At 40.7% G+C, this 22,657-nt stretch overlaps 1 protein-coding gene across 1 annotated transcript; it reads right to left on the bottom strand.

Moving 5' to 3' along the window:
* Positions 1-2,057: 2,057 nt before the first annotated feature.
* rps21 (ribosomal protein S21) lies at positions 2,058-6,394 on the bottom strand. The gene is made up of 6 exons (XM_070839906.1): positions 6,365-6,394; positions 5,840-5,922; positions 5,611-5,674; positions 3,316-3,387; positions 2,842-2,897; positions 2,058-2,119 (listed from the first exon to the last, which is right to left on the bottom strand). The coding sequence occupies exons 2-6, from the start codon at positions 5,887-5,889 to the stop codon at positions 2,110-2,112; spliced, it is 252 nt and encodes an 83-aa protein (XP_070696007.1). The 5' UTR covers positions 5,890-5,922; positions 6,365-6,394; the 3' UTR covers positions 2,058-2,109.
* Positions 6,395-22,657: the final 16,263 nt, after the last annotated feature.

The following is a 22,657-nucleotide window of genomic DNA, read 5'->3' as shown; positions in this document are numbered from 1 at the left end:
AGCCTAAAATGGGTGGGCTCAGAGCTCTTGATCATTGTGCTTTGTGTTTGTGCACATAGTGACACTATACGCTCAATAATCCAGGCTGTAATAGACCACACTCAGTTAAATCCTGGTGGACAGAGCCCAACATTAAAGCAACATGATCGTGTAATTGCAAAATATCATGCAATGTTAATATAGAAGGCAGCAGCAGGACATCAGTAAAACACAGAATAAACCACAGAAGGAGCATTAGACTAACCTCATTTAAAGGGGAACTGTCAGTCACAGAGTTGAAAAACCATGTAAAGACTTCAGGTCCATTAGCAGAGGTCCATTGATATTCTGGCTAATTTAAGCCAAGTGTCCCATGTGTGCGCCTGCTCTGAGGTGTTTCAAATGACATTTCCTTATAAGACTTTTACAATTATTTTGACAGTTTTAAATGTATTCTTCTTACTACTGTTATAGGCAGCTGTTTTCATACATTTACAAATAGTATGAAAATTAGACATTAGAGAACCAATCAAAGTGAAGATCAGGTTAGCATAACTTTTGTCAACTCCTGGAGTACTGACATTTTTAGTCAGCCTGCTATTAAACTGGAACCATGTGGGAAAGAATGGCAACACATGGCCACCTGAAATAAATTCAGTCTAGATCCTGACATAAGGTTTACTGGACTAAATAAAATAAGTAAACTAAGTGGCCGGCCAGTCGTACTAACATGTGATGGCTGTCAGCATTAGCTAAACCACAGAAGTAGCTGACTCTATAGTTTTTATAGTTTCACTGAAGTGAAGCCAGACTGCAGCTTGTTTTCATTTCAGTTTCCCAGATAACTTTTAGTCAAAGGCAGTCAGCTCCACCTGGCCTCACAGGACTCCTTCAGCGCAGCAGTACCCGCTTCTACCACAATAACTACCGTTCAGAACACGCTGTATTCAAAGGGGGCGCTGTTTCACACATTGTGAAGAGGAGTGAAATACAAATTATGGCTTGAAAAATAACAGAAGAGAAAAGATGAACATGGTCTCTTCAAATTAGGATCAACAATGGAAAATCAGCAGTGATGTACTGTTATTATGACAGAGTGAAGGCATCATATGCAGAATTAATTAACAGTTGTAAATAATAATACTGATGATAGTAAGTTTGTGGTTCACTAGACACTGTGGTCCATGGTGGGATTACCTTTTTCCACCACAAGTCAATTGGGAAGTTGTTTTTTTTTAGTTTTGAAGGAGACTTTATTTCTTGTCCCATGATGCCCCCTGCTGGAATGTGAGACTCACTGCAGATGAGTCCTGAGCTCAGGACATCACCACATGCAGCTTCTCTACTGATGTATACATGACGTCACATCCCAACACCTCTTTTAAATGACTTTCAGGAATATAGAAGAGTTTCAAATGTAGAATCTGAATCTTGATTAAGGGACTGGGTTTTTTCCTTCTTCATATTTGACTAGTTTCACTCACTTTTTTGTCTGTTTTTCTCTGGCTCAGCTGGATCTTTCCAGCTCATCACTAAAGATAATCTGTGTCGGCTAAATTATGTGAATATCGTATGCTACAACCATCATAACCAGTGTTATGAGTAACTAATTCCCTCATACAGACCAATAAACATCCATGTTCATTTGTTGCCCGGTGGTTAACATTTCATCCACTCCAGCACTTAGTAACTTTCCAAGCCATCTTTGTATCCGTGTGCATTCTTTCAATTTTGCTGGGCTCAGTTGATACAGACTCAGACAATACTTTCCCTGAGTAACACTGAGCTTTGCATTTGTTGTGGCATTTGCAAAGGCTGCTGCCAAGTGGAAACATTAACTATATTGCATGTTGACTGCATTACTTCTCGATTGGATATTTTACCGTTTTAAACTAAAGGGTGACCTGTTCACAGGAAGACAGAACAAGGATTCACTGACGAAGGCTGTAGGACACTCACGCTCCAGTGAAGTGAAGTGTTGCCCTGAAGCTCGATACTAAAATATAGGACTGTTGATGACGAGACACTTATCCTTTAAATTTCATTAGTTAGACAAATAACAACTATGGCAAACAAAGTGTTGTTTTCTCCATTTTATTTTACAAAGTCTCCGCAGCTCCAGCGTCACACTCAGAAGTTCCTGTGAAACACAAGAGAGAGACAGAGAGAGAGAGAAGTATGAGCAGCCAAATCCAAACTGATAGCATCTAAACTAATCAACAGCCTGCCTGGACTTCCCTATGAAATGAAGAACAGTACTGTCTCAAACCACCAGAGGAGCTCTTCACTTACAGGGGAAACCTGAAGAAGCTCCACCTGGTTGTCACAGAGGACATTTGGACACACCACAGTATGAACAGCACAGGTGTGGACAATGAATAGATCCATTTAGCTGCTGGTTTTAAGATCACTGGCTCCATGGAACCAGCCGGATGTCTATATTTTCCATATTATTTCAAAAAGTGTGGACTGTGTGTGACTCCACTCCTGACACAGAGGGACAAATTCTGCTTTGTAGCACAAATTAACTTCATAAAACACAAACCATGAACTGCACCAACATGCATGACTACACAACAAAGCAAAGAAAAAGTTAGGATTAACACCAGATCAGTGATCATCCTTATTCCTGCGTTTTATTTTAGATTAGACTACTTGATTAGACACTACACACTTTATACTTTGTATACTTATTGATTTTTATTTAATTCCTTTCTGTGATTGTATATACTGCTTCAACTTTAGTATTGTATTCTGGCAAAAATAATTTCCTTCGGGATTAATAAAGTTGATTTTATTATACATCTATCCAAAATAAACTGGCTATTCTGCTGTAATTGACATTTGGCAACAGGTTCTTACTTTGCGACAACAGAGTCGTTCTTTGCCAGCCTCAGGATGGAGTCGTCGGACTCACCCTGTAGGAGGAGAAGAAACAATCAGACAGACATTGTTAATGGGTGGACGACCACATCTACCAATGTAATTCTGCACTAGAACAGCTGAAAAAGAGAAAACTCTGTTCATGTCCAAGCAAAAGACAACGTGCTAGAAAAATACCAGCATATGAAAAAGGGCATGAGGCACACAATTGTACTCAAGGATTAAACTGGCCGTGACATATTTAATCTGCCAGTTCAATTTTACAAAGAGGGCGAATCAATAATCATTTTAAATCTAGAACTTGTGCTTCTCACTACATTCCACTGAGCCTCCAGATAAGAATAATCCTCTGCTACAAGACTCTTACTGATGACTGACGATCAAATCAGGGCTTTTCTGTGTTTGTGTGGCCGCAGCCAATGACAGTGCAGCAGACATTCAGCAGAGACTTACCATTCTGCGGATGGCGCCACAGATAGCGTAGGTCTTGAACTGACCATTGAAGCGACCGGTCACCTTGTCAACCTGTACAGGACAGAGACAGCAGAAGAAGAACAGGACTGTCACATGTGGGAAACCTGAGTTGCTTCTGCAATTTTGGGTCATTTGCATCTTTTTTAAAAAGCCCCAGAGACAAATAAATAAAGCCTACCAACATCAGACATGGTGCCATAGACAATCTCAGATTTGCAAATGCAGTTCTCTCACCATTTCAGGCATATACTGTTTTCTTTTCATCCCTCAGACAAATGAAAACCAACTGAGACTCCTGCAACTTGACTGAACTGTGTAATCCATCACCGTGGACACTCTTTGCCACAGATACAAAGCATCCCATTAGATTTTAATATTGCATAGCAAACTAACAACTGATGCCTAAAAACATAAACATGTCTCCAATAGCTCAGACTACTTTAACAGTGAGAGCCAAGATATCACTCTGTTACAGGCCTATTAGTTGCTCATATTGCTGTTCCCATGTGGTGTTTGATAACCCTGGAAAGCATCCAGCTTCTCATTATGTTACAGTTGTCCCCATGACCATTCCACCGCCCTCTTATGGTGATAGTGCGTTTGCTCTTGTGGCCGTCTCAACGCAGATGTTACAGACACTGCACCTACTGTCATTTTTACAACTATACACAGAGCAGACTCAAGACAGCACGGCATGTGTCCCCAAACTACTAGTAAATTACAAATTGTCATAAAAACTGATTCAAAAGAAAAATAAGGTGCAGCATGGCCTGAGACGTAGTCTGGAGCAAACCAAGGCCATCTGATTTCCATCTCAATTCTTTCTAGTTTAGCAGAACGGACAATGAAGGGTTGAAACAAAAACCCCTTCCTTCAAAATTCTGAGGCAAGACAAATGCTATTTCTAGTTTTGAAAAGCACTAAGACTGTGCCGTAGTCCAACATGCACCTCCCCAGAAATCTTACTACACGCCGCAGAGACAGACCACAACAAATGTGATTGGCTGGCATGAGCTAATTTACACTACTCACAAAAAGTTAGGGATATTCGACTTTCAGGTGAAATATATGGAAAATGTAAAAAGTGAATGCTACAGTGATATTATATCATGAAATTAGGGCATTTAAGTAGAAGCATGCACTGGTGATTTATTCATCTTAAACAACTTATTTGAAGAAAATCTACCAACAGTGGTAGGTAAACCACAACAAAACATGTGTCTCAATAAATTGGGACGTGGCCAAAGGACGTCCACTCCTCTCCTTTCTGTGACTCTTCCAGTCTCTGTATCACTGTTCCAACCTCCTGATGACACTCTGTGACCCTCTAAGCTCAGTGAACACCTCCGTCTGAGGACTTCCTGTTTGAAGCCTCCAGTGTTGAGGTGCTGCTGATCAACTGTTAGGTGTCGTCTTGGTCTCATGATGTCAGAATGTGAACAGCAGGATGAGGAGGACTGTTTAAATACCAATTCTAACTGAAGCAGGAAATGTATTGGTGGATTCATGGATCAAACCTGTTGTGAATGTTGCTGTTAAGCTTCTTGTTAGAGAACAGTAACTGGTGCAGAAAGTACTGAGACACTGAACAGTTGGACATGTGCATTCAAAAGTTATGTTATAGCCAACGCCAGCTAGGGGCCGGTTCTGTTAACGTTACACTTGTTTGATGCTCGTTTCAGGAGCATCTTTTTCCCCTCTGATTTCTAGATGTATTTATGGACGTAAATTGGCGATTTACATCATGACACCATAGATGCCAACTTAACCAATGCTGAGAGACACTACGACAGGATCTGTTCAGTTTCAGCTGCCAGTGTCTGAAGTATTGGAAGAAAACAGAGGAAATTCAACACAGTGGCACTGAGAGCCCACGGCCAACTAGCAACTCTGCAGCAACCAGTGCACCAGAGTAGAAATGCCTGATATCATATCAGCATTACAACAAAAGAGTTATACCAGTATCACATAATAACAGTATTCAATTACAATCATTGGCAGCAACTCTAAAACTCCAGTAACCGGTTAGAGTAACTTTTAAATAAAGCCCAGACGCTCCAATTCCTGCTTCCCACATGTGAACATTTTCTGGTTTCTTTTCTCCTCCGTGACAGTAAACTAATCGTCTTTAGGTGGTGGACAAGAACAAGACATCTGAGGATGCCATCTGGGACATTTTCCACCATGTTCTGACATTTTATAAACCAATAAAATAATCAACAGCCTCATCAACCATGTAGATCATTTCACTTTAGGGTTGGACTTCATTCTTACCTCAGCGATGTTGATCTGGATGGAGGCATGGTCCTTGGCTCCAATGATTCTGTTGCTAGCAGAGCTGCAACAAACACACACACACACACACACACATCATACTGACTTTGTGTTCATGTAAACGAGATCAGTCCCACTGATGTTCACACTTCAGTGGTCTGCATTAAGAAGCTTTCACCTGAGCCTCCAGCTACCCACAGGTCATTTACCCACAGGACAACACACTCACCATTTACGTGGGACGTAAAGGTCCACAAATTCACCTGCGTCGTTCTGCATGTTTAAAAGTTGAACCGGTGGTCGCCTACAAATCTGGAAAACAGACATTAAACCAAACACAAGGAATCAGAAATTAGCTCCTTCTGGCGATAACTAGCTACTGTTAAATGTACCACCGCCACTCCAGCAGGCACGTTAGCAGTCTAAATGTTTAAACTCTCGCATGTTCACCAAAGGTAAATCGTAAATAAGCACCGGAGAGGATCAAAAGTGGGGTTTTGGTTTAGCCGTTTAAGTCTGAGAGGCGTTAGCCACCTAGCATGTCAGCTAGCTCACGGAGCGGCAGCATGTGGCTGCTCGCGCACTCGACAAATATCTGATATTTACAGACAATTTGTGCGATAAACGCCTTCCAACATTATCAGAAACCACATAAGTCACATTACCGTAGCGGAAACTTAAAAATATTGCGGCTATGCGGGGACAGATAAAGGATTTTAGACATTTTTAGCACGAGAGCCCGAGAGAAACTCACCGTATCCGACAAATGGCCGACAGGAAAGAGAGAGGGATGGACCCGGAAGTAGAAATATCTGCCTCTGGGTGTTTATGTCGCCACCTGCTGGACTTTGTTAGAACAACCAGAGGGAACTGCAGTGAATTAGTGATCAGCAGCAGACAAACAACAACAACAACACAGATTTACTGCCTCATTGTTCTCCTGAACTTTTGTCTGAGAGAGTAATTACACAAATACCTTTTTTTGAGTTACATTACTTGTATCTCAAGTTGAATGCAGGACTTTTATTTGTACTGGAGGATCATTCATAGCAGACCAGCAACACTCTCTTCTCCCTGCTGTGGTCAGGAAGATGTTACTAGATAGATAGATAGATAGATAGATAGATAGATAGATAGATAGATCTATGTGCAGAGTAAAACCAAAGTGCAAGTTAAATAAAAACTGTGGTGCAAGTTTTAAAGTACAGTAGTAGTAAAGTAGTAGTTACTGTTGCCCAAGGGCCAAAACACACAATGCACATAATTGCATAATTTATAATTCATGATTCATCCACCTGTTATACATTGGCATCACTCTGATGTCTTCATTATGTTTCATATTTTATCACGCACTGGTTATATTGTGGGCACCACAATAGTGGTGTTGTGGTTAACACTGTTTCCTCACAGCAAGAGGGTCCTGGGTTCAAATCCCGGTTTGAACCTGAGGTGTTTCTGTGTGGAGTTTTCCCCATGCTAGCGTAATTTAATTAATTTTAATTGGTAACTCTAAATTGCCCGTAGGCGTGAGGGTGAGAGTGAAAGGTTGTCTGTCTGACTGTCTGTATGTGGCCCTGCGATTGGCTGGCGACCAGTCCAGGGTGTACCGAAGTCAGCTGGGATAGGCTCCAGCTCCTATCCAGTTCTTTATTGGTGTGAAAGTTGGAATAATTGTTCAATACCTCTCACAGAAGTACAGCTAGTACTACTGCTGCTAGTCATTGTACTACAGCTGGTACTACTAACACCTGTACTAATACAACAACCACTATTACTACCTGTACTACTACTATTGCTTTCACCACCTTTCAACTACTTTTATTTCTACAACTACTACTACTATAACTACAACACCACGTTTAGCAGTACTACTACTACTTTCACTGCCTTTACTGCTACTTTTTTAAATAGTATAGTAGTGGCTATTCAATTGTGAATTTAAATACACAAGAATTAAATGTGATTTATTCTGCCAAACAGCTATTACTTAACTGAATTAATAACTGAAAAGGTGAATTTCTTACATACTGCAGACTCCATCGCATTAAGTAATATGATTTAGGGTGTTGTACTGTATCTGCACCCATTATGGCTCTTGAACATTGTTCTGCAGCTTTAGCATCCACTCCTCTGTTGTCAGGCTTCCCACCAGATGTTGGAGCCTGGCTGCAGGGATTCGCTCCCATTCAGCCACCAGAGCATTGATGAGATGCAGCATGGAGGGCGATAAGGCCTGGCTCACAGTCAGCATTCAGTTCATCCAAAAGGTGCTGGATGGGGTTCTGTGCAAACCATTACCATAACCAGAAATGGGCCTTCCTCAAACTGGTGCCACAATGCTGGAAGCACGCTGTTATCATTGCATGCCATAGCATTAACAGGGTTGGTCACGCTACTTCAAAATGTTGTCAGTTATTGAACACAAATTACAAGGCAATTCGTAATGTAATCCATTGGATCACATACTTTTGCATAAGTTTTTGTTGCTGCTGTATTCCTGTTGTCTAAGACACCTCAAATGTCAGACATGCTTTGACTGCCCTTCTGACTGATGGACGCCCCTGAGCCACCTCTACCTCTGAGCAACAGACACCCGCAACCAGTAGCATTGGTTATCATGAAAAAAAGTGTCATCATTTTCAAATTGCCATATTTTGAACACATAATCAGATGTAAACACTCCTTGACAATGTAGTATGATCTAATTGCAAACTTGGGCTGCATTATGACGGTGGACAGGAGTGACCACAGGCTCCTGCATCATCACTTAGATTGACCATCAATTGTAAAGGTACAGTGCAAATGGTCAGCTATTTCTGAATGACTGATACAAAAAAAACCATTCTGATTATACTTGAAATTAATTAGATTTATTAATGGAAAAGTAAATTCAAGCAAATTTCATGATGCACATAATGCAAAATAAATAGATTTCACATTTGTATTGAACACAAATATTCTGAAAGTTGTCAATGCAGATTACATGATACATGTAACAAATGTGTGACATATTAAGCTGCATATCACAACTCACGAACGCAGCATGCAGGGGGGGTTTTTTCCACACACAAACTGGAATCTCCCCCTGAAAACATGCCGTTCATGACATAAGTGAGACCGCCAAAAATTCAGCAAAATTTCATTGGATGCCTTACATGCCTTATGACATGAATTAATGTAGAGTTTGACTGAAACGGTCCATTATATGCAATAGAACTACAAACTATCTTCTTTTTGCTACTGCAAAAACAACTGGTGCTACATCAGGAACTATAACTTGTCCTCATGTCTTTGGTCATTGCTTTTGGACACATGTGCATCCCACAGCCAGGTTGTAGGGACACCTGCACCAGATAGGATTGCTGCCGTTGCGTATCATCTGGAAGACTGAAATCTCGAGGTAGATGGGCTTGGCAACCATGTGCTTCACAGTGCAATCCTGGCACACAGCATACTGGATGTTCTGGGGCACTCTGCCATCAGTTCTGTTAGTACTGAAAAGAATAAAGGAATGGAAGCAAAGAGGTAAACAAGGGTGGAAATGACAAATGAGGGAAAACTGTTTAGAAAGCTCTGGATTTCAGCTTCAACACATCTGCTTGTTACAGTGCTTCATTCAGGCTCTGTCACAACTAAGAGAAACATCTGAATCCAAGATGTCACCTTTTATGGCTGCACTGCTGCATCACCATAACATTTAGCACATACATCCATTCATCCCAACTACTATGTGCCAAGTTGGGGATCCCCTGACTTTACATTTAGTGCCATCATCATATCTAAGTTTCACGATGTTCAACATGTGGCCATTAGCTTTCACCTCAAAGAACCCAAAGAAAATTCAAAATGTCAACGCTGGGTCTAAACCGACAACTCAACAGTTTTATTCAAGCAGAACCAGGCCCATAAACAATCTTATTAGAAGCTTCCATTATAAATGTCACTATTTGTAACGTCATCAGAGAGGAAACTCACCCGAGGTGCCATGGTGCAGCTGAGGAGCCATTGAGGTTCGACACATGTTTGAAGTACTGCTGGTTGTATTTCTCGCTGGTACTACAGTCTTTAGGACAGACAGGGCTGCTGTTCGCTGTCCCAATTGGTCCCACTAAAAACTGGAAACATAAATATACATTACCAACATCTGCGGTTCACTTTCACCAAAATAGGCAAATAAAAAAAAATATATATAAAAAAAATAAATAAAAAAATAAAATAATTTAAAAAAAAATATATATATATATATATATATATATAAAATAATAATCATATTGTTGGGAAAATATATTTTCACACTGCTTCTGTGAATTAAGGAGCTCTTAAAGCTTTGTGTGTGTCAATGAATTTTGCAGTCAAAATTATTATTGCAAGGTCATTCAAACAAGTTGCACTCTACTCACTGACAGTACTCACCATGAGCATAGAGATGATCAGCACAGTTGTAGAGAAGTCCATGCCGAAGCTCTGGAGTGAAACAAGCACTGTTCTTGTCCTTGCGTTATCTGAGTGGGATCCTCTTTCACAGCGCTGTCGGTATCTACCTCTCTAGGCACACCTTTGCTGTTTTATTCTCTGACTGTGACGCAAGACACATTTGCATAGAGGGGAAAACAATGGGGGCGGATGGGCCAAAGCCAGAAGGGTATTATCATCTCGATTTGATATTCATGTGTGACTCCTTGACTGTGGGTTTATGGGAGTTTTGTCTGTTTCATTCCTCTGTTTAGTTTTTTATTAGATTGAAGGTTGCCCTACAGGCTGATAAAAAAGTTCTATGTGCAGCGTCAGCGCTTTAGGTCTTGTTCTCAATACAAATACCTTTTCTAAATTATTTGTCAGAATCAGCAGTTTCATATTTTGACTTAAACTGCAAACTTGCAATAACCTAAGGAGCAAATATACTGATCTTTATAAAGGGCTAATCAATTTCCCTGTTGGGAAAAAGGCAATTTGTGGAGCTGATATTTAACATTGTATAATAACATTTCTATAATCATTGATATATTTTTACATGGTCCACACAACCAGATAAAAAGACTGACCTCAAGAACTACAGACAAAACTGAGAGGGATTACATGCAAAGGCGTGATGGGGAATCCCCCAACTATGACAATACTGAGCCATAACTTCCTCTGAATTTGGCTTGGGGAAGCCTACACAGACGCCCACTGTTAGAAGGATTTTCTCAGGCAGCAAGTTGTAACATGTTGCAGGAACACGTACCATACCGAGCGTGGCGGTGCAGTTTAAAAGATAATTTGTCACACTCATGATTACTCTCTGTTTATCTGACAGAGCCTAGGTGATGCATTGTGGGGGGTTTTCTGTATAGATTCTGCTATCTTGACGGCCTGCTCGCACAGATGAACCCGGTTCTTGATATGCAAGAGTTGTCGTGGTTGTTGTTATTATTCTATATATTATTATTATATAGTGATTGAGCAGCATTGAGACACAACAGCCTACCCTAAATTTAGCAGGCAAGGTGATAAAATGAGAAAATATAAAGAAGGAATATACAAAAGAGCTTCATTCAAGTCTTATGTATGTTTTTTTTGCTAAATGTATGAAATATTAATCATGGGGTCACAAAATAGTAAACTGTCTGTTAGAACAATTACTATTAGAAATAAATCCGGACATGATTTACTATGGATTTAGAGGGATAACTGATGTTTGTAATTATTGTTGGTAAGTTGGACATTAGATAAGAAACTGCCCTATGAAGGAGGTATACCAAAACCTGAATCCAGCCCCCTCTCATCACAGAATACTCTCCCTTTACAGAGGACAGCAGACTTATGGAAGCAATCAGCAACTTGACACAACCCCTGAACACAGACCACGACACCTATGTCCCTATTAGGGAGAGATCTGCTAAGCAAACTTAATGCAGTTATTACATGCTCACCTGATGGTGTTGAAATATATATTCCGTCAAACTAAATACATCAGCTCTTTTCTTACACAACTACTTTAACAAACCTTGATTTCATTTCTAGGTTATTCACCATGGATGGAATAAAGAAACCAGCATCGTGTCAACCAGCAGTGGCTGCTAAAATTCTAAATCTGAAACCGGTTGACCCTCCATTCTCAAATGAACAAACTAAGATTGTAGAGATGCAAGAAGCCCCACAATGTTTGTATATACTATCTATACATGGACTTGTGATGTTATGGAAAAAACTACTGAAATTCAACTCTTTGTATTTACAGAATAATTCACTGGAATCATGCAACAATCATCTAAACAAGGTACCAGATAATGAAGATCAAAATAAAGGCTATGTTGTCTGGTCATATGAGCATGAACCAACACACTTTTTGTTAAAACATTACAAAATAATATCAAGCCACAAATTGTCGTTGAAGAAGAAAATGCAATTTCATTAAAACCACCTTCAATAATATGACTCTGTATGGAATTGATCAATGCCACGTCCAGTGTGAGAGCAGATTTACAACAAACGCCGTTAGAAAGTAATGATTTCATCTGGGATCATCCATGAAACCAGACAACAAAACCATATTATCAGGATACGCAATTGTTAATGACAAAGGTCATTGTGTAGAGGCACAAGCTGCCAGTATTTTCGGCTCAAGCAGCAGAATTAAGAGCATTAACAAGAGCGTGCACACTTGCAGAAAACAAGGCGGTGACCATTTACACAGATTCTAAATATGCCTTTTCAGTTGCACATGATTTCAGTAAAAGTCGTGAAAACAGAGGATTTATAACAAATGGTGGAAAACCAATTCAACATTCGGACTCAGCAGCATGATGCTGCAAGCGCAAATAGCTACAGTGAAATGTGTGGGGCACTCAAAGTCAAACTCAGATGTAGCTAGAGGGAAATAATTTAGCTGATAAACACGCTAAGGATGCAGCGATTAATGCATCCTTCCCACCTTGGATGAAATCTACCTTATTTGCTATACAACTCCCTGACCCACCCTTCTCAGTTGAACATCTAATTACTTTTCAATCTCAAGCTCATGGCTCATGTGCATGGCGTGACTCGTGTGAATTACAAAGCAGTGACTAAATATATCTCTAAATTGTTCTTCACAATAAGATTAGAAAAACAGGTGAGAAAATTCATTCAACAATGTCTAATTTGCGCACAGTGTAATCCACATGTAAATCCACCAAAACATGATCATTTGCCAAGACCATTCCAGTCATTACATTATGTTATTGCTGGTAGTAGTAGTAGTATTAGTATTATATAACACATCTCCTCACTCTGTTATATATTATTATTATTAGTAGTGGTATTATTTGTATCATTATTATTATTATAATATGGTACAGCGCCTCACTCTGAGTGTACATGTTGTTATGTGTTATTGTTGGTGGTAGTAGTAGTAGTGGTAGTAGTATTATTGGTATTATATAGTACATCTTCTCACTCTGAGTGTACATGTTGTTATATATTATTGTTGGTAGTAGTAGTAGTGGTAGTAGTATTATTGGTATTATATAGTACAGCGCCTTACTATGATTGTGCATGTTGTTATATATTTTTATTAGTAGTATTATTAGTAGTGGTATTATTGTTATTATTATTATAAGACTCTGGACTCACCTGGTGCAGTAATTTACCTCTGTGTAATAATTTGTAATACATCTTTTTTTTGTTTTTTCATAATTTTATATATTTATATTTATATTTTACTTTGTGTTTGAAGTGTATTCTTATTCTTATTCTTATTCTTTTGGAGCTGTGTGTAACAAAAAGCAATTTCCCCCTGGGGATTATTAAAGTAATTCCGATTCTGATTCTGATTCTGATTACAAATTGATTTCAAGGGTTATTGATACCTTTTGGTGACTGTGGATAGATTTTCAAAATGGCCACAAAATGGAAGCTTTTCCAGCAAGGAGGGAGAAAGCACAAACCGTAGTTAAGTGCTTAAGTAACTTTGTTGCTATAGTAACATGTTGTTGCCTTCCGATTATACGGACATTCATTTTGAAAGACAGACACGTGAAGTGAAGGACAAGAGACAACATGGAGCGCGGGAGAGAGCAGGAACATACAGCGTTTAATGGTTGGAAGTACCGGTATTACTTTGAGTTTGACTCGGTAAAAGGTTACAAAAATATTAGCGTCCGCTGTACACTGTGCGTGGGAAGAAAACCTTTATCCACATCAAAAAATTCCACCTCAAATTTAACCAAGCACCTAGCTAGCCGGCACGGGAATGTCAAACCCCCGGTTCCCCCCACCGACATGCCCGCTGCGGCTACCACATCCAGTTCCACCGGGCGAAACTTCGAGGGCCCCTCTCCTGCTAAACAGGTGAAAATAGACTTGAGAGCGACAGGACTTAGTGATGCAATGTGCATAAGTTTATGTGCATAAAGTTAAAAGACTGAAACTGATAAAACAAGTTTTAAAAAAAGACAGTTTCATTTGATTCAATTTTCTATAATGGAATATGCAGAAAGAATAGAATTAGGCTGAAAGGTCTATCGCTTTATAGTGTATTCAGGTTGTGCATCATGTTTTTGAAAAGTAACTAAGTAAAGTAATTAAAGTACCTAATTACTTTTAAAAGTAAGTAATCAGTAAAGTAACTGGATTATTTTCTTGGAGAAGTAATCAGTAATCAGTAACTTATTACTATTTCCAAGTAACTTGACCAACACTGGTCACCAATATGACATATGATACAGAACCCAGTCAAGGTGGTGATAAACCTTCTGAATGCATCTTGAATTCATATCTTCATCGCAAGCAACCACAAAAATGCATCCCCACACCCACGCAGAAGACTTTCCCTCACCACTGCCTACAGGCGTGTGCTAACCAGTCTGCCGCATACACCATCTCATGCTGAATTTCGGTTTTGTCTTCAACTAGCTTAATCCTTTGCCTCCAGTGAACCTGAGAAGATCAATATGGACAAAACTATAGAAAGAAAATTCAGTGGTAAAGCATGCAGTGGCAGAGTTTGGACTGTAAGTAAGCATGGAATTTGGAGCCTCGTGCTTTTAATTACAGAGGCGAGAGAGTGTCTCCAGATTTGAGCAAACAGGTGGGTTCTGGTCAAAGCTGCTTACTATCAGTTTCAGCATTTTCTATCCCACACATATTAACCTCAAGTTCCCATGCCGATGGCTGATGAGTGATATACATGTGCAGAGCCAGCTCCTGCTGGAGGGGCGCTGCTGCAAGCCCTCAAAAACAAAACAATTAAAACGATAAATAAAATAAGATAAATAACAGTAAGAATTTGCATCCCCGACTGGCGCCCTTTCCTCGTGGTCTGTCTGTCTGTAACTACACGATTCTAGTGCAACCTCTTTTATTTTAGTAATGCATGACCACTACTAGATAATGTTGAACACATCAGTAGTCTGTCTGCTGCAGGTTTTGCTTGTGCTGTACATTCTAATTTTATGTTACCAAATATTCACTGACCGTAGCACCATCTCCATTTATGTTGTTGAAAAAAGATTTGCTGTCACTGGGACTGACTTTGACTTAAACCCACACTGTAACTTTTGTATTCCGTTTTTATAGTATATTGCACTGTTTTGTATTGTTTGAACATTGTTTGCACCTTTTTATTATTCATATTGTGGGAGCTGTCAGGACTTTCTAAATATTTGCACAAAACCTGAACAGGAACTCTGGTTTTATTTATGTTATTTAATTTAAGTATTTTTTATTGTTATTTATGTTATTTTATGTTATGTGTTTATTTGTGTGTTAACAATGAAACCTTTAAGGTCTCTCATACGGCTGTAGTCCATTAATGACTGGGGTGGTGTGTGCGCGTGGAGAGGTGGTAGCGCCAAACCATAATCTCGCCTAGGGCACCAAAATAGCTAGAGCCAGCTCTGAGCAAACAGGTGATTCATGGTCAATTTGGTCAATAACAAAAGTTCATCTCAATACTTTGTTATATACCCTTTGTTGGCAATGACAGAGGTCAAACGTTTTCTGTAAGTCTTCACAAGGTTTTCACACACTGCTTCTGGTATTTTGGCCCATTCCTCCATGCAGATCTCCTCTAGAGAAGTGATGTTTTGGGGCTGTCGCTGGGCAACACGGACTTTCAACTCCCTCCAAAGATTTTCTATGGGGTTGAGATCTGGAGACTGGCTAGGCCACTCCAGGACCTTGAAATGCTTCTTACGAAGCCACTCCTTCGTTGCCCGGGCGGTGTGTTTGGGATCATTGTCATGCTGAAAGACCCAGCCACGTTTCATCTTCAGTGCCCTTGCTGATGGAAGGAGGTTTTCACTCAAAATCTCACGATACATGGCCCCATTCATTCTTTCCTTTACACCAATCAGTCGTCCTGGTCCCTTTGCAGAAAAACAGCCCCAAAGCATGATGTTTCCACCCCCATGCTTCACAGTAGGTATGGTGTTCTTTGGATGCAACTCAGCATTCTTTCTCCTCCAAACACGACAAGTTGAGTTTCTACCAAAAAGTTCTATTTTGGTTTCATCTGACCATATGGCATTCTCCCAAACCTCTTCTGGATCATCCAAATGCTCTCTAGCAAACTTCAGACGGGCCTGGACATGTACTGGCTTAAGCAGGGGGACACATCTGGCACTGCAGGATTTGAGTCCCTGGTGGCGTAGTATGTTACTGATGGTAGCCTTTGTTACTTTGGTCCCAGCTCTCTGCAGGTCATTCACTAGGTCCCCCCGTGTGGTTCTGGGATTTTTGCTCACCGTTCTTGTGATCATTTTGACCCCACGGGGTGAGATCTTGCGTGGAGCCCCAGATGGAGGGAGATTATCAGTGGCCTTGTGTGTCTTCCATTTTCTAATAATTGCTCCCACAGTTGATTTCTTCACACCAAGCTGCTTACCTATTGCAGAGTCAGTCTTCCCAGCCTGGTGCAGGTCTACAATTTTGTTTCTGGTGTCCTTTGACAGCTCTTTGGTCTTGGCCATAGTGGAGTTTGGAGTGTGACTGTTTGAGGTTGTGGACAGGTGTCTTTTATACTGATAACCAGTTCAAACAGGTGCCATTAATACAGGTAACGAGTGGAGGACAGAGGAGCCTCTTAAAGAAGAAGTTACAGGTCTGTGAGAGACAGAAATCTTGCTTGTTTGTAGGTGACCAAATACTTATTTTACCGAGGAATTTACCAATTAATTCATTAAAAATCCTACAGTGTGATTTCCTGGATTCTTTCCCCCCGTTCTGTCTCTCATAGTTGAAGTGTACCTATGATGAAAATTACAGGCCTCTCTCATCTTTTTAAGTGGGAGAACTTGCACAATTGGCGGCTGACTAAATACTTTTTTGCCGCACTGTACATCATTTGCTTTGGGATATCCCTCTTCAGGGATTTTTCTGCATCACATGTTAATGCATTATCATCGCTGATTGATTGGTTTCTGCTGTTGTGTTCAGACCTGAGAGTGAGTAATTTGACACTGAGGTTTAGTTTCAGTGTTGATTGCATCACATTACAGACTATACACTCTTAGAAGAAAGGGTTCCAAGCTGAGGGTCTACTCAGAACCATTTTCCTCTGAAGAACCCTTTTGGCACTCTTCATGGCAACTGCAAGCCTCTGAAGGATCCTGCATCGAGAGGTTCTTGGGACTCCAGAGGCACCAGCAGCTTCAAATACCTGTTTGCTGCTCAGCAGTGGCTTTTTAACAGCTGCTGTCTTAATACGATGTATTTGCTTGACAAAAATCTTCCTCAATGCACCTTTATCTGAAGGAACCCGTCTGCGCTCTGAATCACACACATATCTTCTCACAGTACGATGATCTCTCTTAAGTTTTCGTGAAAATTTTCATTGTTTTCATACCTTTTGCAAGGCATTGCAATATTTCACTCTTTTTACCTGCAGAAAGATCTTTCCTTCTCCCCATATTGCATGAAACCTGTGACTTGTGTAATGATGTGGAACAACCTCCTTACGTAGTTTCCCTTTAATTAGGCTCACCTGCCAAATAAATAATGAAACCTGTCTGAAATTTATGTCAGTGTTTTAAACAGACAGGAGAAACAACACAAGCAAAATGTTTCATTGAAAAACAAAAAAACCAAAGGTTAATTTAACTGAAATCCTACTTGCATAATGATTTGGAACACAGTGTACAGACAAAAATATTATCACACTAAGAACACCCAGCACAGCAGCCCAATACAACAGGAAAACACTGAAGCTTAGAGGAACATTAAACAAATTGATAACACAGTATTACTTTACTGCTTGCAGATGTTTCATCTGGTGCAGTAAGTGGACTTTTGGCATGATGCCACATCTTGTCATTGCTCTCTGCTGTGCAACCATTGCTGGAGATAACATGCTCCGACACAGAGCCCTGAAATGTGTGCTGGAAGCAATGTGTGTACCATTGTGTACTCAGTGTTTGCAAACCCACTCCACTGCCAGAAAAGAATTTTGATGGTCAAATTTTCAAAACCTGCAGACAGCTGTAAGCGTGATTATTAGATAAACTGTTTTGCCCTGTTATGCTAAGCTAAATTGCTCTGGCCTTGTATCTAATGGACACACACAGGAGGTGTATCAATCTCCTCATCTAACTCTTCACCAAAAAGTGAATAAGCATATGGCCAAATGTTGAACTATTACTTTAAGGGCTATGATTGATTATGGTGATGGAAAATGAAATATGGTTAAGGTGCTGTTGGTTAATGTTGGAGAGAGTTCATGACGGGACATGAAATGCATGAAAGTCGGGTATGTTACACTTTTACTGTCTGTGTCATGAAAAGGACTTCGTGGGCTGGCACTGAACATTTGCATTGGATGTAAATCGTGAGGTGCAGAATTGTCCAATATTGATGTAAATCCTTGGGATACTAGCCTTATTCACCGCAAGCATATCTGCATTTTGAAAATCAACATATTGATAACCAGGTCAGTTGATAGTAACGCACATCACACAAACATGGGGGCGAAAAAATTTGCTTTCTTTCAGCTTTTGGGTGGCTTTTATTTCTGTAGGTGGATATATTTTCATATCTTTCATATATAGCGGGGGCTGTGACCGGCTGTGACTGGCTTGGGATTAGAATGAGGCAGTGAGTCACTCTGTTAGGCCTTTCTTCTTCTTTCTTCATTTCCCAATCCTTAAAAAGCAACCTCTGTCAATCCTCACTTCCATCGCGTCATCATCATCATCACCCTCAAGGCAATTTGATGATTTCTGTGGCGTAATCCTGTTTCTAAAACGTGTAGGCTATATATATTATAACTGGGAATACCTGGTGAGGACCTCATCACTTTAAAGCAAACAGGTTGGTGAATGGAGGCAGCACGAGAGGGAAACAAACAGAACAAAAGACGGTCTGACACACACACACAGCATGGAAAGTACATGCAACACTGCTGTTGTTGCTGTCTTTACCCATGCAGTGAGCAGTATTTCTAATTTTATTGCTATTGACAGGGAATCCCTCCAAACACACCCACGCATATGGAAAGCTGCTCCACCACAGTTTATTGCTATTTGGTCACCTAGAAACAGAAATGTTGTTTGGTCATTCATATGGAGAGGTGGAAGATCACCCCACTGGTTGCGGCACTTCATTGGCTACCTGGATCTTTTTTTAATCAATTTAAAAGCCCTTTTACTCGTTCATAAAGTCTTAAATAACCTGGACTTTTAATTATTAGCGACTGTCTTTCATTTTGTTTTCCAACTAGAACTCTCAGCTCTTCCACTGCCTTTCTTTTAGAAGTTTCCACATAAATCTGGTTATGCTGCTTTCTGTTCCTGTGACCCCTGAACTGTGGAGGACCCTCCGCTTGGATCTCAAAACATCAAACTCTGTATTTTTACAAAGAAATGAAAGGTCTATCTTTATGACATGGCTTTTAATTTGGAGTAGTCCAACCATGTCGGTTCTTAAATCTTTGTTTGTTATTCTGTCTTTTTTTCATTGGTCATCTCTGCCATGCAGACATGGGCCTGGAGCCTGGAGGGGTTCAAGCTTTTGGTCGCGTGCGTGTGTTGCGACCTAGAAATATCCAGCATAGTACATTTGAAAATGTTGTACATAAAGCATCTCTAGCGGAACACATTTTGATTTTATTTATTGTCTGGCTTTAGTTTGCGCCTTTTGTTTTTTTTCGTCATCTTCTCTCTGTTAAAAAAAAGCGGTTCTGTGTGAGTGTTGCCGCGTGAGACCGGACTGCTATGAGAGAAACTAGTAAAAAAAAATATGCAGAACCGGGGAGAATAAAGTTGCCAAACAGAAGACTGAGTCCTGTCGTCTTAAGGGTGCAACACGTGTGTGTTTGTGTCCGAAGCTAAAGTCACATACTACTGGACGGATCAACCAAATATTTTTTTGTGCACGTTCATGCCTGTATGCTAAATTACCTCTTGTGGTTGTGGTGATTCTCAATTTTTGAAATCACATTTTATTGACTGTTTTACGTCATCGTTAACAGAGGAGTCATCACTCCTCTTAAAGGAGCAGTGTGTAGGATTTAGTGGCATCTAGCGGTGTGGTTTGCGGATTGAAACCAACTGAAGACCCCTCGCTTCACCCTGTCTTCAGGAGAAACGGCGGCCTATAGGTAAATAAAAGTTGTTGTCAAACCTCTCACAACACAAAATGGTTAGCCAGCGACAGCAACCACTAATTCCTCTTCTTCTTTGTCTTCCAACCAGGGCCTTTGTGCCACCAAAGCTCAGCTGCCACTTTGATGTAAAAACACAAAAAAGCCCTGTTTTGTCCATTCTGGGCTTTTGTAGAAACATGGCAGAGCTCCATGGCGGACTCCGTTTGAAGAGGACCCGCTCCATATGTAGAAATGAAGTGCTCATTGTCAGCTAATCACACAGGGCAAAGATCTGCACTCTACTGAGTGCACTTTTCTCATTTGAGTTCTGTCTTTGTCACTTACTGTTATAACCACGTTGGTGGCATGCCTGCACCCCACCAATTATCTGACAGCTTTAATTACTAGTTACCTTTTCGATTCAAAATTTTTGAGACTCTTCTGTTTGCCACTGCCTTTTATTGAATCAAATTTGGGACTACTTATTCATATTTTATCTACTGTAGCTACACTGTAATTTTCATTCTCTTGCTTCATTCGTTATTTTCAGGTTTTTACTTTACTCCTATTGAAATATGTCTTTATATTGCCTTGTGTTTATTTTCTGTGCACTTTCAATTACCTCTTGAAAGGTAGTATACAAATACAGTTAACCTTTGCTTTAAATCCATTGGAAAGCTTTGAGTAACTATTCTTCACATGACCAAAAACCAGACATAAACATGTTTCCTAGTGGCCATTGTTGTCACGGCTAGTCAGAGAAGCCAAAATGTGGACACAAGACACAGACCCAAATCTGAGATCTAAACAAGTTTATTTACAGTATGTATGGATAGAACAGAAGACACCAACTAGCACAACCTTAAGGGATGTGAGGGAATTAAAATACTGAGGCTGCCACTCCTCTGAAACTAACTAACAGCCCTGAAAATAACAGTAGTCTACTGAAACTTAAAGAAGAAGTGTAAGAGGAAAAATATGTTCAAATCTGATAACAGGACAGTCAGACATACTGTGCAATGTGTGTCTGACTGTCCTGTCCTGGAAACTCCAGAGGCTTTTGTGAGAATATCCATAACAATGCTTGGGATGGTAAGGTAACCCAAGTCAGAAACAGAATAACACACACACATGTGCATGCATGTTACTTGGAATACTACACACACACACAAAGTGGAAAGCAGGACGTCTCACAATACACCATACAACTCACCAGAATAATAATACACACACCAAATGAGCACGGCCAATGCAATACACGCACATTGAGTAGTGATGCAGCATTAAAGTATAAACCCCCCTGAAGTTGATGAGAACTTTGGAATTGAATCGGAATTGATATCGGTACTGAAGTGCTTTGTGAAGCTGTGTTGTATTTAATGAAATTCCCAGAGACTGCTGAAATTGGTGTCCGGCTGATTCCTTTGATTTTCCACAACATGATTGGTGACCCCAACATGATTCGTCAGGAGAAGCTGAGTGAGGATTGCTGGGTTCCTGCATCGGAGATCAACTGTGCACCGGGCCCAAAGTAGGACCATTATCCTATCAACACAGCACAGCTGTATTACTGCTGTCGGGACACAGCATCCCGCTCACCAGAGCACTGAGGTCCTTTCAATTAAGAGCACGAGAATCAGCAGGACACCCTTCGCAGCCTCGTCTCCTGCATGCAGGAAGGTTGCTGCAAATTGTGTACTATAAATTGTTGAAAGCACGGGGAAGTGCTGTTTGTATATACTGTGAATTTGGACCTTTGGGCATAACAGCAGCCTGTGTTGGTGATGTGTTTACGGGGCAATTTACTAAGACGTGCACCCATGTTGACACATAAACCCTACTACCTGTGGGTTGACTGGGTGTAAAAGAAAAAAATTTAAATGTGTCAACAACCACAGGACTCAATTAGAACTCACAAACCAGTCAAACCAATCATACCAGTCAGTATTGGGGCTTGTTTTAACACGTACATATCCTAGAGTCATTATTATATCTAATTAGAACATCCCGGGATGTGCCTGAGGGGGGGGGCTGGTCGCCAGGTTGCCTAATATTCATGAAGGTGCAAGTAAGTGGATAAGACCATTTGAGGAAGAGACTGTGGGCAAATTGCTGTGTGGGCTCAAGGTGGAGCAAGGGGCCTGGCAAAACCCTGGGTGAGGCCCAGAGAGTCTTACTGGGGAGGGTCAGTTTCCAACCGTAACAGTGGAAGCTGATGAACAACCTATGCTTTGAGTTCAAATTGAAGGACGGAAACTCCAATGCTGATGGACACTGGAGCCACTTACACAGGTCCATCCATCCATCCATCTTCAAACGCTTATCCGGAGACGTAGTCCCTCCAGCGTGTCCTGGGTCTTCCCCGGGGCCTCCTTCCGGTGGGACATGCCCGGAACACCTCCCCAGGGAGGCGGAGGTGTCCAGGAGGCATCCGAAACTGATGCCCAAGCCACCTAAGCTGGCTCCTCTCGATGTGGAGGAGCAGCGGCTCTACTCCGAGCTCCTCCC

The sequence above is a fragment of the Pempheris klunzingeri genome, chromosome 11 (genome assembly GCF_042242105.1).
Source record: "Pempheris klunzingeri isolate RE-2024b chromosome 11, fPemKlu1.hap1, whole genome shotgun sequence".
NCBI classification, from domain to species: Eukaryota; Metazoa; Chordata; class Actinopteri; order Acropomatiformes; family Pempheridae; genus Pempheris; species Pempheris klunzingeri.
This window is presented reverse-complemented; position numbering and strand designations above follow the sequence as displayed.

What these genes read in the sequence shown, in the direction of transcription:
- rps21 (XM_070839906.1), bottom strand. Translation starts at nt 5,889, where the DNA reads ATGCAGAACGACGCAGGTGAATTTGTGGACCTTTACGTCCCACGTAAA. An exon ending in CTTTACGTCCCACGTAAATG is followed by an intron (nt 5,675 to 5,839) that starts GTGAGTGTGTTG and finishes TGTTTGTTGCAG; the next exon opens with CTCTGCTAGCAACAGAATCA. An exon ending in TCCAGATCAACATCGCTGAG is followed by an intron (nt 3,388 to 5,610) that starts GTAAGAATGAAG and finishes TGTCCTGTACAG; the next exon opens with GTTGACAAGGTGACCGGTCG.